Source organism: Monodon monoceros, unplaced genomic scaffold (genome assembly GCF_005190385.1).
Source record: "Monodon monoceros isolate NGI ecotype Baffin Bay Population unplaced genomic scaffold, NGI_Narwhal_1 Super_Scaffold_18, whole genome shotgun sequence".
Lineage (NCBI taxonomy): Eukaryota > Metazoa > Chordata > Mammalia > Artiodactyla > Monodontidae > Monodon > Monodon monoceros.
In genome coordinates, this window is record NW_021703774.1 from 66,096,703 (window position 1) to 66,111,764 (window position 15,062).

Genomic DNA, 15,062 nt, shown 5'->3' on the forward strand with positions numbered 1-15,062 from the left:
CTTCCTAACTCCAAATCCAACATTCTTGCCATGACATGAAAATTCTGTTCTAGCAAGGTATGTTCCACCACCCCTACTCAGTTAGCTAAGCTTAAAGCATTACTTAATCTCTTCTAATCAGACAGTTGGAGTCATTCTGTTTCTATTGGGTCACCTTTATTTCAACCTTTGGGCGGAGTCTAGGTCAGAGGGCTTTTCTGTACTGCTTTCATGTCCTCATTGATTCACAGCCACTGACACCTTAGAGGTGATATTTTCTGGTCTCTGCTCTCAGATATTTCTGCAACATATGTAGTCCCAAATATATTGCACTTCTTTCTTCCCCAGAATTTCTTGCTTTCTCTCTGTTTCTTCACTTCTTCCTTTCCTAATTCTTTAATTCTCAACATTTCCCTTTCTGACTTGGTGACACTCTACATCAAGGTCTCTTTGTCATCATTTGAGCCAGCATCAGCTCCAGTGAGAACCAATATTCCCACAGATGTGGGAAATACAGTTCTCCAAGAGTGTTAAGCTTTTATCTTCCATCCCATCTAGGGAATTCTGACAATGGAGAAGTATGCCTGGTCTTCTGGTTTCGGACCTGGCTGAGGTAGGGCTGGCCCTTAGCTTAGTCTCCAAATTATCTTTACATGAGGGGCAGTGAACGTGTTAGAAGGACCCCCAGGAAGAAACTGGAGCTCCAAAAATTAAAGTGATCAGCTTAAAATCACCCGACTAGTTGGCAACAACCCCAGTCTTTCCCTTCCCTCTCTCCCACTGCCTACTCTGTCTCATACTGATGTCCCTTATCATTTGGTCACCCCATACCTTGATGTCATCAATTAGGCAGTACATGCAGAGTTATTTACAGAGTACACAGCTGTGTCAGGTGGAATACAGAAACATCGAGGTGAGAGTATTTTTCACAGAGGGCTGAGCCAAGACATTTGTCCTTAATCCAGGCCTCTTCTCTGCACACAGGACGACTGAGGAACTTACAAGTTGTCCCTCACACCAAATGGTCTAATAATAGGACCTGTGAGATCCTCCTGACCTGCTCTGTGGAGGATCCAAATGATAACATCTTATTCAGGTGGCAGGTCTCAGGAAACACACTTCAAAGTGAAGCAAACCTTACTATCTCCTGGGACCCCAAGAGTTTCAATGAAGAGACCTACACCTGCATAGCTGAGAATCCTGTCAGCAATTCATCCTTCTCTGTCTCTGTCCAGAGTCTCTGCAAAAGTAAGTATGTCTCAGGTCTCTCTGAGAGCCTTGAGTGGCTGTGAGGTGTGGGGTGTCTCTTGTGCTCTTTATGATTCCTAAGACAGCAGCCCAGTAGGAGACAGCCAAGTTACACTGGGAAGGGACAGACATCCCCTGGGGCTCCATGCCTCACACTCCCCCAGAGGTCTCTCCTTCCTCCCTCCCCCTCCACCAACCCTTTCTCCAGCCCACTCAGATCCCAAGAGCAAAGTCCTTGGGAAGGCAGGATTGCTTCCTCACACTGGCTCTACCAGGCTCCACCATGCCCTGTCTGCCTAAATGGGACTCCCACTCCCAGATAGCCTGCTCATGCCCCCAGAGCCTCTGGGTATAGATGAACCCACCCAACTCCCAAAGATGGCCTAGAAGAGATGCAGTAGAGGCTCTAAAAAACCATTCTGGGCCTCACTCGATGTGTCTCAAGTGCAACTTCTTTTTTTTTCTTTTTAGGTGTTACTAATGAAAAAAATGAACACCTGGATACCACGTGGATTGTAGTGGCAGTTTCTTCAATATGTATAGTTGTGGTCATCATCGTGCCGTTATTTGTTTGGAGGAAAAAAATAGGTTTCCTTTCTTCCTACTTACTGTTTCTTCTCCAAGGTTCCAGAGACTTAGCATTTGGGGCCTCCAAAAGACTCTGTCTTGTAGAAGACAGATAAAGGGAGGGAGCATGCAAACCCTGGCTCAGCTGGTCCACTGGGACAACACCTGGGTTGTGAATACACATGTGCTAATCTCCTAGAAAAGTGCCTTACTGGAAAATGCAGGACCCTTTCAGGTCCCCTTCCACCACACCCTCTAGAGAGACACATCTAGGGGTAGGGGGTGGAAGGCTTCTCTCACTATAGTCACAGATTTCAACAGATTTCAATTAATTTTATTTTTCAGGTTTCTTTCAGTTCTCTACTCAGCAAACCCAGTGTCCTGGTGAGCTTCCAGACTCTTAACTCCCAATCATAAAACAGATGGGAAGAACCAAGTGAAAAGGAAAGGGGGGCAGTCAGAGGGCTGTATAATGAGAGAGGAGGGAGTCAGAATGTCATTACTCAGATGGACCAGATGGTGCAAGGGGATAACACCTGGAACTGTGCAAGTTTGTCCCCTGTGTGACTTACAGGGTCCCTTACAAGCATGCAAACCGGTCACTCATGCAATTTCTTGGGGTAGGATTAGGGTCATTCCCCACTCTGCCAATGGAGAGACTAAGCGCCAGTGAAAGGACTCATGACCTGTTCATTATCAACAGGAGGTGCAGGGTAAAGACAGGATTACAGCATCAAATGCCCAAAGACAAACTGCCTGACCCCATCACTCTCTTCAGCCAGGGTTTGGGCATTGAGTGGACACAGTCAAAAGAGAAAGTATGATATAGAGACAGAAACACAGGCTCTGGACTCAGACTGGCATTGAGTCTTATTTCATGGGTGAGAGATACATGACTTCATGCATGGAGGACCTGGCATGAGGTTTGGAGTGAGAAGGCATGCATTCAAATTCGTGTCTGATCATTTCCTGTGTGAGTTTGCACCAAGTCTGTAAAACTTTCTGAGCCTCCAGTTCCTCATCTCTAATATAATCAAACCCACTCTAAGGAGCTCTGAAAAGTTTAATAGTATTATATATGTGAAATAATCTGGCTCCATTATGCTCACCAGTGAGGTTCTCTAGCTCCTGTGTAGGCAGTGTTATTTGGTCCCAGAAGCTTCCCTTCCTGTGAAGCCAGAGGGAGACTCTGAGGCTTTAGGATAGCTCAAGACCATGTGCCCCTGAGGAGATGAGGTCAGAAATAGATCACATGGCTGAGAATGTTCTGGTTCAACCCAGAACTCCAAAGACTGTCAAAAATGAATGAACCCTAAGGAAGGGCCATGCTTGAACAATTGCCTCTCTGGGGTCAGAGAATGGCCTGGGGTAGACAAGGTCCTGGGAGAGCAGACCAGAGTCCTTCAGCTACTGACTGTGCCTTCCTGTGTTAACAGCAGAGACTGTGAGGAACTTAGAGTATGCTTCCTTCTCTCCAGGGAGCACTGTGTATGCTCAGGTCACCCATTCAAAGAGGGTGAGTACTTTCAGGTTTATACTCCTTCATGGTCATTATTTTCACAGTCATTATACATGAACTTGTCACCAAACTTTTCTAAATTCAAATGACATACACCATTGAGGAGAGGCAAAGGCAGCGACAAGAACTGCAGAGTTATGTGCGGGACCTTTCTAGACCTCAATGCTCACACCTCAGTAGAATGTTGACTCATACCCTACTTTACATTGCTTAATCTAACTGCTTAACGCATCAGTGAGTCTTGTCCCTTCAGCTTAATTACAAGCTGCCTGGAAGTGAAAATTATGTCTTCCTCTCTCTTCCCCTATGTCTTAGCATGATGCTCAGTAAATACTTGCTGGATGGATCAGAGTTCATTTAAGCTTGAGAGCCCCCAGAGGGCATGATTTTGTATCAGAGGCTTTCTCATCCTGGATGTAGGGGAAATAGGGGAGCCCAGAAGAGTCTCTCAAGAGGGAAGAGGGGCAAGAATTTGCAATCCCTCAACAGTAGAGGACACTAAAGGCATGAGCGGTCCTCAATCGTCCCCTGCCCTCTAGCAACATAACAGGATGGCCTTGGTCAGGCACCAGGAACTCCTCGCCATGCATCAGTAATTCCCCATCAACCGCAAAATAAAGCACCTGCAGGTGGTACATTTCTAAATAACACTACACATCCTGGGAGGCCATCTTCCATGTCTTCTGAAAAATAAGCCGAGAGCCAGCATTCTTCAGTTGATGGAAACAATGGTCTGGCTAGAAATCTTGGATTCCACAAGCAAATCTCCCTTCACAAAGCCCCTCACAGGTATTTGCAAAGTAGACTCTGAAGCTAGCCAACAATAAGAAGTGCTCTCACTTCAGATATTTCAATTGCCTTTCCAATTTCCTCTTGAAGACAAGATGAATTACTCTCAACAAACAAAGAAACTCTCCGGCAAGTTTGTTAACTTTTGCTTAGCAAAACATGGTACTTTGGAGAGTTTCAGAGGTTTTGATAACACCCCAAATATGCCTTAGTTAATTTAAAATGCCAAAAACTATGAGGATGGGGGACTTCTGTTACTGCCACACTTTTTATTCCAAGCAGAGCCATTCTCTTTTTTTTTTTTTTTTTTTTTAGAGCCATTCTTAAGACAAGATATTCCTGCTCTACCAGTTCCCCATGCTTGAGGAGAACCCCAGTGACATGATGACCAGGCAAATAGAATCACAGGGGTAAAATGAAGCAGGCAATAACTCCAGTTATAGGTAGTAAAGATCTGAGACAAAAGATGTAATACAATAACCATCTGGTGTGTAGGTTAGTTCCTAAAAATAGAGGAAGGAGAGTAGAGTTGGATGCAGGACAAGAATGTTTTCTTTCCTTCACACCACCTGCCAACAAGGTCGCCCTTCTCTCTCTCTCTGGTTCTTGAGACCACCAGTTTGCTGGAGTGTTGTGCTTCTGTTTGGGGCTCAGGAAAGGTGACTAATCCTTCACAGGTTTAAGAGCTAGTGGTGCTTTGTTTCCAGCTTCTCTTGCTGGACACTCCCTAGCCTTCCTCCTAAAGAACTTTGACATCATCCCTCATTTGTCACACTGCCTTTCCCAAGAATATACAGTAAGTCCCTTACATACAAATGAGTTCCATTCCGAGAGCATGCTCGTAAGTCCAATTTGTTCTTAAGTCCAACAAAAGTAACCTAGATACCCAACTAACACAATCAGCTATATAGTACTGTACTGTACTGTAATAGGTTTATAATACTTTTCACAAAAATAATGCATAAAAAACAAAAAAACAAAAAAAATAAAGAAAACATTTTTAATCTTACAGTACAGTACCTTGAAAAGTACAGTAATATGGTACAAGAGCTGGCATACAGGGGCTGGCATCGAGTGAACAGGCAAGAAGAGTTACTGACTGGCAGAGGAAGAGGACATGGGAGATGGCAGAGCTGAAGGATCTCCTGCAATAGGAGGTGGAGGGCAAGCTGCAATTTCACCCATGCCTGACGTTGATGTCACAGGTTCTGGTTCCTTGCTGCATTCAATTTTGACTATTCTCTTGAAAAAATGATCCTGTGATGTCTGGGTAGTAGCTTTTTTTTCTCACCATAAATGACACGGTAGCACTGGATCGCATTCTGAACGGCTGCTGCAACCTTCATGTACTGTTCTATATTTGGGTCCTGTGCCTCAAAAACTAACAGTGCCTCTTCAAATAAAGAAAATCCCCTTTCCATTTCCTGTATCGTGAATCTCTTCAGTTCTTCAATTACTTCTTCTTCCTCTTGTCTCTCTTCTTTCTTTGAGCCTCCAATTCTATCTAGTCTTCATTAGTAAGCTACATAAAGTAAGTACACAAAAGCTTGTGCACTTACTTTGTTGTCAAGTACACAACCATTTGACATGACAATGTACACCAGACGCGTGAACTAACTTACGTGATTGGACATGTGAACACACGTTCACATCTTTGAAATATCACAACTTGAAGTCTCATAAGTAGGGGACTTACTGTATCTGTGCATGAGTACATTTCTCTTTATGTGAGCCAAATTGGTATGATTGTGTTTTATAGGAAATGGAAATCCCAAAACCTGTGAAAAACAATGACTCCACCACAATTTACTCTGAAGTTCAACAGTCCCAAGGGGTAAGCCTATGATTGGCACATCTTTTTACATTCTTACCTCTCTTCTCAGACCTATGACTTTGCAAATATGGTAAAGGTAAAGGGGCCATTTTACAGATGCACAAATACCAGCAGGATACAGAAAGTCTCAGGACAGCTCCAAAACATATCCAAGAAGCTACCTTGTATTAGGATCACCACACATAACTGAGTTTTTAACCTACTTGTTTTTTAAATTTAATCCTGCTTATGCTGTCAATATCCCTTACTGCCTGTTAGTGCTCTCCAAACCACCTCCGTATCCATGAGGAGTGGCCTGACACTCTAGTCCCTATTTACCTACTTTATTTTTCTCTTTTTTCCATTACAGAAAGCCCATCTATTCCAGGACAACTGCCCTTCACAATGTCATGTAATTTGCTGAAAGTCTTCAAAGGAATTCAGGAACGACACATCTTCTAATCCTATGGGAGAGAACAGAGCTTGGTTTCTGTCTGACAACAGAATTTGAATATCTAGGATTATCAGACTTGAAACTGCTTACCTAGGTCAAACATGTAAGGAATAATGTCATCTCCAGCATATGACCCAAATAACAATTTCTAATCAGCTCCAAGTGAAAACATACATCAGATACCATGCTTGAAAAAATCCTCAACAAAATACTAGCAATCCGAATCCAACAATACATTAAAAGGATCCTACCCCATGATCACTATCAATTGATCAGTTTCAATACCTGCAAATCAATCGATGTGATACACCACATCAACAAACTGAAGAATAAAAACCATACGATAAGGGGGTGAAGTCAAGATGGCATACTAGGAGGATGCGGAATTCGCATCTCCTCACAACTAGGGCACCTACCGGGCACTGGTAGGGGACCACGAACACCTAAGTGGACAGGAGGAACCCCCAGCAACCAGGTAGGGTGTGGGGGGAGTGTAAGGGTAGAAGAAGTGGAGGTCAGAGGGGACTGGCGTCCCTGAGGGTTGGCTGGAGGAGGCGAAGGGATCCCACGCTCGAAGGGGGAAATTGGGGAACCACTGGGAGGGCAGAGGATCAACAAGGAGTGTGGCCAGGTTTCTCCTGCCCACTTGGGCCCCCAGGAAACTGCTGAGATCCTGGGCCTGATCCTCTGACCACCTAGGGATCCTCCAGCCACATGGATCTGAGGGAGAGGGAGGGAGGGAAGGGGGAACAAAAGTAAAGGCCCGACCTCTAGGACCGGCACCCCTGAGGGGTGGCTGGGGGAGGGGAGGAGTTCCTACACCTAGCGGCACCCACCCATGGTTAGGGGTCCAGTGGCTACAGGGAAGGCCCTGGAGGTGACAGTGGGGGAGGGGCGCAAAGGAATGGAAGGGAATGTGGCCAGTGCTTTCCCTGTCCACTTAGGCACTGGAGAGCTTGTTGGGCTCCCTGGCCTACTCCTCTGCCCTTGGAGTCTCCCGCCTTACCCGCAGAGCTCAAGCCCTGTTCCTACACCCCCACCCAGGGCTCTACCTCTACAATCGGAGACCCCCTTCAATGTGCTGGGCCTAAACACCACCCACACACCCTCACTCAGGGCCCTACCTCCAAACTCCGGAACTCCACAGTCCAGAGGCCCTCCTTTCTACGTGCTGCCTCTTCCCTTCCATGCAGGTCCTAAACAGAGGCCCCGCCCCATGCTTGAACATCGCCCAGCCTAAACCCCGCCCCCAGGGCCTTTTCTGGCTATGTGGTCCTGAGCCTAGGCCCCGGGCCACACACAAACATCATGCTCCCACCTGCCTAAGTCCCACCCCACCCTAAACTCCGCCCCTGCCTTAGTTCCACCACTGCCTAAACTCCACCCCAATAGCCAAGGCTGTTTTTTTTTTTTTCTTTTTTCTTCTTTTAGATTGGGGTTCTGTTTTACCTTGTTGATTCTCTTATATTTTCATTTTTCCTAATAAATCTTTTATTTTTCTAATTTTATTTTATTCTTTATACTTTGTTATTGTTCTCTACTTTTGGCTCGTTCCCCACTACCACCCTTTTTTTTCTTTTTTCTATTGTGGTTTTATTTTACCTTGTTGCAGTTATTTCAATTAAACTTTTATTTTTCCTAATATATTTTTTATCTTTCTAATTTTATTTCGTTTTTAACTTTGATACTGTACTGCTCCTTTTTATCTTTCTTTCTTTCTTTCTTTCTTTTTTTTTTACCATGTCACGAAACTTGCAGGATCTTGGTTCCAAGGCCAGAGGCCGGGCCTGAGCTCCTGTGGTGGGAGCTCTAAGACCAAATCACTGGACTAACAGAGAACGTCAAACCCCAGGGAATATCAGTAGGAGTGAGAACTTCTGGAGGTCCTCATCTCAGCACCAAGACCCAGCTCTATCCAACTGTCTGTAAAATCCAGTGCTGGACATCTCAGGCCATACAACCAGTAAAACAGGAATACAGCACCACTCAGCAAAAAAAAAAAGAAACGACAAAAAATTATGTTACAGATGAAAGAGCAAGGTAAAAACCTATAAGCCCACATAAACGAAGATGAAAGAGGCAACGGACCTGAAAAAGAACTCAGAGTAATTACAGTAAACATAATCCAAAATCTCGGAAACAGAATGGAGAAAATACAAGAAATATTTAACAAGGATCTAGAAGAACCAAAGAGCAAACAAACAGTGATGAACAACACAATTACTGACATTAAAAATACTCTGGAAGGAATCAATAGCAGAATAACTGAGTCATAAGAACGGATAAGTGAGCTGGAAGATAAAATGGTGGAATTAACTGCCAGGAAGCAAAATAAAGAAAAAGAGAATGAAAAGAATTGAGGACAGTCTCAGAGACCTCTGGGACAATATTAAACGCACCAATATTCGAATTATAGGGGTCCCAGAAAAAGAAGACAAAAAGAAAAGGTCTGAGAAAATATTTGAAGAGATTATAGTCAAAAACTTCCCCAATATGGGAAAGGAAATAGTCATTCAAATCCATACAGGATAAACCCAAAGAGAAACATGCCAAGACACATATTAAGCAAACTATCAAAAATTAAACACAAAGAAAAAATATTAAAAACAGGAAGAGAAAAGCAACAAATAACATACACAGGAATCCCCATAAGGTTAACAGCTAACTTTTCAGCAGAAATTCTTCAAGCCAGAAGGGAGTGGTAGGACATATCTAAAGTGATGAAAGGGAAAAAACCTACAACCAAGATTACTCTACCCAGCAAGGATCTCATTCACATTCAGTGGAGAAAAAAAAACTTCTACAGATAAGCAAAAGTTAAGAGAATTCAGCACCACCAAACCAGCTTTACAACAAATGCTAAAGGAACTTCTCTAGGCAGGAAATACAAGAGAAGGAAAAGACCTACAAAAACAAACCCAAAACTGTTAAGAAAATGGTAATAGGAACATACATATCGATAATTACTTTAAATGTAAATGGATTAAATGCTCCAACACACATAGACTGGCTGAAGGGATACAAAAACAAGACCCATACATATGTTGTCTACAGGAGACTCACTTCAGACCTAGGGACAAAACAGACTGAAAGTGAGGGGACAAAAAAGATATTACATGCAAATGGAAATCAAAAGAAAGCTGGAGTAGCAATTCTCATTGAAGACAAAATAGAATATTACAAGAGACAAAGAAGGACGCTATACAGTGATCAAAGGATCAATCCAAGAAGAAGTAATAACAATTGTAAATATACACCCAACATAGGAGCACCTCAATACATAAGGCAAATGCTAACAGCCATAAAAGGGGAAATCGAAAGTACAACAATCATAGTAGGGGACTTTAACACCCCACTTTCACCAATGGACAAATCAGCCAAAATGAAAATAAATAAGGAAACAAAAGCTTTAAATGACACATTAAACAAGATGGACTTAATTGATATTTATAGGACATTCCATCCAAAAACACCACAATATATTTTCTTCTCAAGTGCTCATGGAACATTCTCCAGGATAGATCATATCTTGGGTCACATATCAAGCCTTGGTAAATTTAAGAAAATTGATATCATATCATGTATCTTTGTCAACCACAGTGCTATGAGAAGATATCAATAACAGGGAAAAAACTGTAAAAAATACAAACACATGTAGGCTAAACAATAAACTACTAAATAACCAAGAGATCATTGGAGAAATCAAAGCGGAAATTGAAAAATACCTAGAAACAAATGACAATGAATACACGACCACCCAAAACCTATGGGTTGTAGCAAAAGCAGTTCTTACAGGGAAGTTTATAGCAATACAAGCCTACCTCAAGAAACAAGAAACATCTCAAATAAACAACCAAACCTTACACCAAAAGCAATTCGAGAAAGAAGAACAACAACAGGGCTTCCCTGTTGGCGCAGTGATTGAGAGTCTGCCTGCCAATGCAGGGGACACGGGTTCTTGCCCTGGTCCAGGAAGATCCCACATGCCATGGAGTGGCTAGGCCCAAAAGCCATGGCCACGGAGCCTGCGTGTCTGGAACCTGTGCTCCACAACAGTCAGAGACCTGCGTAACAACAACAACAAAAAAACAGAACAACAACAACAAAAAAAACCAAAGTTAGCAGAAGAAAAGAAATCATAAAGATCAGATCAGAAATAAATGAAAAAGAAATGAAGGAAACAGTAACAAAGATCAATAAAACTAAAAGTTGGTTCTTTGAGAAGATAAACAAAATTGATAAATCATTAGCCAGACTCATCAGATAAAAAGGGAGAAGACTCAAATCAACAGAATTAGACATGAAAAAGGAGAAGTAACAACAAACACTGCAGAAACACAAAGCATCATGAGAGATTACTACAAGCAACCATATGCCAATAAAATGTACAACCTGGAAGAAATGGACAAATTCTTAGAAAAGCACAACTTTCTGAGACTGAACCAGGTAGAAATAGAAAATATAGATGGACCATTCACAAGCACTGAAATTGAAACTGTGATTAAAAATCTTCCAACAAACAAAAGCCCAGGGCCAGATGGCTTCACAGGCGAATTCTATCAAACATTTAGAGAAGAGCTAACACCCATCCTTCTCAAACTCTTCCAAAATATAGCTGAGGGAGGAACACTGCTGAACTCATTCTACAAGGCCACCATCACCCTGATACCAAAACCCAACAAATATGTCACAAAAAAAGAAAACTACAGGCCAATATCTCTGATAAACATAGCTGAAAACATCCTCAACAAAATACTAGCAAACAGAATCCAACAGCACATTAAAAGGATCATACACCATCATCAAGTGGGTTTTATAGCAGGGATGGAAGAATTATTCAGTATATGCAAATCAATTAATGTGATACACCATACTAACAAATTGAAGGATAAAAACCATATGATAATCTCAGTAGATGCAGAAAAAGCTTTTGACAAAATTCAACACCGATTTATGATAAAAATTCTCCAGAAAGTAGACATAGAGGGGACCTACCTCAACCTAATAAAGGCCATATATGACAAACCCACAGCCAACATTATTCTCAATGGTGAAAAACTGAAACAATTTACACTAAGATCAGGAACAAGGCAAGGTTGCCCACTCTCACCACTATTATTCAACATAGTTTTGGAAGTTTTATCCACAGCAATCAGAAAAGAAAAAGAAATAAAAGGAATCCAAATCGAAAAAGAAGAAGTATAGCTCTCACTGTTTGCAGATGACATGGTACTATACGGACAGAATCCTAAAGATGCTACCAGAAAATTACTAGAGTTAATCAATTAATTTGGTAGAGTAGCAGGGTACAGAATTAATGCACAGAAATCTCTTGCATTCCTATACACTAATGATGAAAAAAATCTGAAAGAGAAATTAAGGAAACACTCCCATTTACCGTTGCAGCAAAAAGAATAAAATACCTAGGAATAAACCTACCTAAGGAGACAAAAGACCCGTATGCAGAAAACTATAAGACACTGATGAAAGAAATTAAAGATGATACAAACAGATGGAGAGATATACCATGTTCTTGGATTGGAAGAACCAATACTGTGAAAATGACTATACTACCTAAAACAATCTACAGATTCAATGCAATCCCTATCAAACTACCAATGGCATTTTTCACAGAACTAGTACAAAAAATTGCACAATTTGTATGGAAACATGAAAGATGCCGAATAGCAAAAGCAATCTTGAGAAAGAAAAATGGAGCTGGAGTAATCAGGCCCCCGGACTTCAGACTATACCACAAAGCTACAGTAATCAAAACAGTATGGTACTGGCACAAAAACAGAAATATAGATCAATGGAACACGATAGAAAGCCCAGAGATAAACCCACGCACATATGGTCACCTTATTTTTGATAAAGGAGGCAAGAATATACAATGAAGAAAAGACAACCTCTTCAATAAATGCTGCTAGGAAAACTGGACAGCTACATGTAAAAGAATGCAATTAGAACACTCCCGAACACCATACACAGAAATAAACTCAAAATGGATTAAAGACCTAAATGTAAGACCAGACACTATAAAACTCTTAGGGGAAAACATAGGCAGAACACTCTATGACATAAATCACAGCAAGATCCTTTTGACCCTCCTCCTATAGAAATGGAAATAAAAACAAAAATAAACCAATGGGACCTAATGAAACTTAAAAGCTTTTCCACAGCAAAGGAAACCATAAAAACAATGAAAAGACGACCTTCACAATGGGAGAAAATATTTGCAAATGAAGCAACTGACAAAGGGTTAATCTCCAAAATATACAAGCAGCTCATGCACCTCAATATCAAAAAAACAAACAACCCAATCCAAAAATGGGCAGAAGACCTAAATAGACATTCCTCCAAAGAACATATACAGATTGCCAACAAACACATGAAAGGATGCTCAACATCACTAATCATTAGAGAAATGCAAATCAGAACTACAGTGAAGTATCACCTCACACTGGCCAGGATGGCCATCATCAAATAATCTACAAACAATAAATGCTGGAGAGGGTGTGGAGAAAAGGGAACCCTCTTGTTCTGTTTGTAGAAATGTAAACTGATAGAGCCACTATGGAGACCAGTATGGAGGTTCCTTAAAAAACGAAAAACAGAACTACCATATGACCCAGCAATGCCACTACTGGGCAAATATCCTGAGAAAATCATAATTCAAAAAGAGTCATGTATATGGAAAGCTGATTCACTTTGTTATAAAGCAGAAATTAACACACAATTGTAAAGCAATTATACTCCAACAAAGATGTTAAAAATAAAATAAAATAAACAAAAAGAGTCATGTACCACAATGTTCACTGCAGCACTATCTACAATAGCCAGGACATGGAAGCAACCTAAGTGTCCATCAACAGATGAATGGCTAAAGAAGATGTGGCACATATACACAATGGAATATTGCTCAGCCATAAAAAGAAACGAAATTGAGTTATTTGTAGTGAGGTGGATGAACCTAGAGTCTGTCATACAGAGTGAAATAAGTCAGAAATAGAAAACAAATACCGTATGCTATCACGTATATATTCAATCTAAAAAAAAAAAATCCTAAAAAAAGAACCTAGGGGCAGGACAGGAATAAAGACGCAGACATAGAGTATGGACTTGAGGACACGTGGAGTGGGAAGGGTAAGCTGGGACGAAGTGAGAGAGTGGCATGAACTTATATATACTACCAAATATACATGCACTTATGTATACTACCACATAGCTAGCAGGAAGCAGCCTCATAGCACAGGGAGATCAGCTCTATGCTTTGTGACCACCTAGAGGGGTGGTATATGGAGGGTGGGAGGGAGACGCAAGAGGGAGGAGATATGGGGATGTATGTATGTGTATAGCTGATTCACTTTGTTATACAGCAGAAACTAACACTCCATTTTAAAGCAATTATACTCCAATAAAGATGTTAAAAAAAAAAAGAAAAAATTCCACATATAAGCAAAAAAAAAAAAAATGAAATTAGATTATTCTTTAACACCATACACAAAAATAAACTCCAAATGGATTAAAGACCTAAATATAAGACCAGATACTATAAAACTCATAGCGGAAAACATGGGTAGAACCCTCTTTGACATAAATTGCAGCAATATCTTTTTCAATCTGTCTCCCAGTGTAATGGAAATACAAATAAACAAATGGGATCTAATTAAACTCAAAAGCTTTTGCACATCAAAGGGAACCATAAGCAAAACAAAGAAAACCCACACAATGGGAGAAAATATTTTCAAACAATGTGACAGACGAGATATTAGTCTCCAAAATTTACAAAGAGCTCATGCAGCTCAATATCAAAAGAAACACAACCCAATCCAAAAATAGGGAGAAGACCTAAATAGACATTTCTCCAAAGAAGACATACAGATGGCCAACATCGCTAATTATTAGAGAAATGCAAATCAAAACTACAGTGAGATGTCCCCTCACACCAGTCAGAATGGCCATCATTAAAAATCCACAAATGGGCTTCCATGGTGGTGCAGTCATTACGAATCTGTCTGCCAATGCTGGAGGTATGGGTTCAAGCTCTGGTCCAGGAAGATCCCACATGCCATGGAGCAACTAAGCCCATGAGCCACAACTACTGAAGCCTGTGCACCTAGAGCCCATGCTCCTCAACAAGAGAAGCCACAGCAATAACCCCACGCAAAGTATTTTTTTATTTCCTCTTTGATTTCTTCAGTGATCACTTCATTATTAAGTAGTGTATTGTTTAGCCTCCATGTGTTTGTATTTTTTACAGATCTTTTCCTGTAATTGATATCTAGTCTCATGGCGTTGTGGTCAGAAGAGATACTTGATACAATTTCAATTTTCTTAAATTTACCAAGGCTTGATTTGTGACCCAAGATATGATCTATCCTGGAGAATGTTCCATGAGCACTTGAGGAAAATGTGTATTCTGTTGTTTTTCGATGGACTGTCCTATAAATATCAATTAAGTCCATCTTGTTTAATGTATCATTTAAAGCTTGTGTTTCCTTATTTATTTTCATTTTGGATGATCTTTCCATTGGTGAAAGTGGGGTGTTAAAGTCCCCTACTATGAATGTGTTACTGTCAATTTCCCCTTTTATGGGTGTTAGTATTTGCCTTACGTATTGAGGTGCTCCTATGTTGGGTGCATAAATATTTACAATTGTTATATCTTCTTCTTGGATCAATCCCTTGAT

The 15,062-nt window shown here is 41.1% G+C and overlaps 1 protein-coding gene across 5 annotated transcripts in view; it reads left to right on the plus strand.

Moving 5' to 3' along the window:
- The window catches only part of SLAMF6 (SLAM family member 6), a 29,212-nt gene extending 22,606 nt beyond the window's left edge, over positions 1-6,606 (plus strand). For 2 of the 5 annotated variants that reach the window (XM_029227849.1, XM_029227851.1), the window contains exons 3-8: positions 964-1,227; positions 1,699-1,815; positions 2,140-2,178; positions 3,231-3,310; positions 5,862-5,936; positions 6,286-6,606. In XM_029227849.1, the coding sequence (XP_029083682.1) occupies positions 964-1,227; positions 1,699-1,815; positions 2,140-2,178; positions 3,231-3,310; positions 5,862-5,936; positions 6,286-6,339 (629 nt within the window). In that variant the 3' untranslated portion in view covers positions 6,340-6,606. Of the gene's footprint in view, positions 1-963; positions 1,228-1,698; positions 2,179-3,230; positions 3,311-5,861; positions 5,937-6,285 lie in introns of those variants that run through there. The other 3 variants (XM_029227850.1, XM_029227852.1, XR_003794363.1) reach the window with 3 other exon arrangements.
- The last annotated feature ends 8,456 nt before the right edge of the window (positions 6,607-15,062 follow it).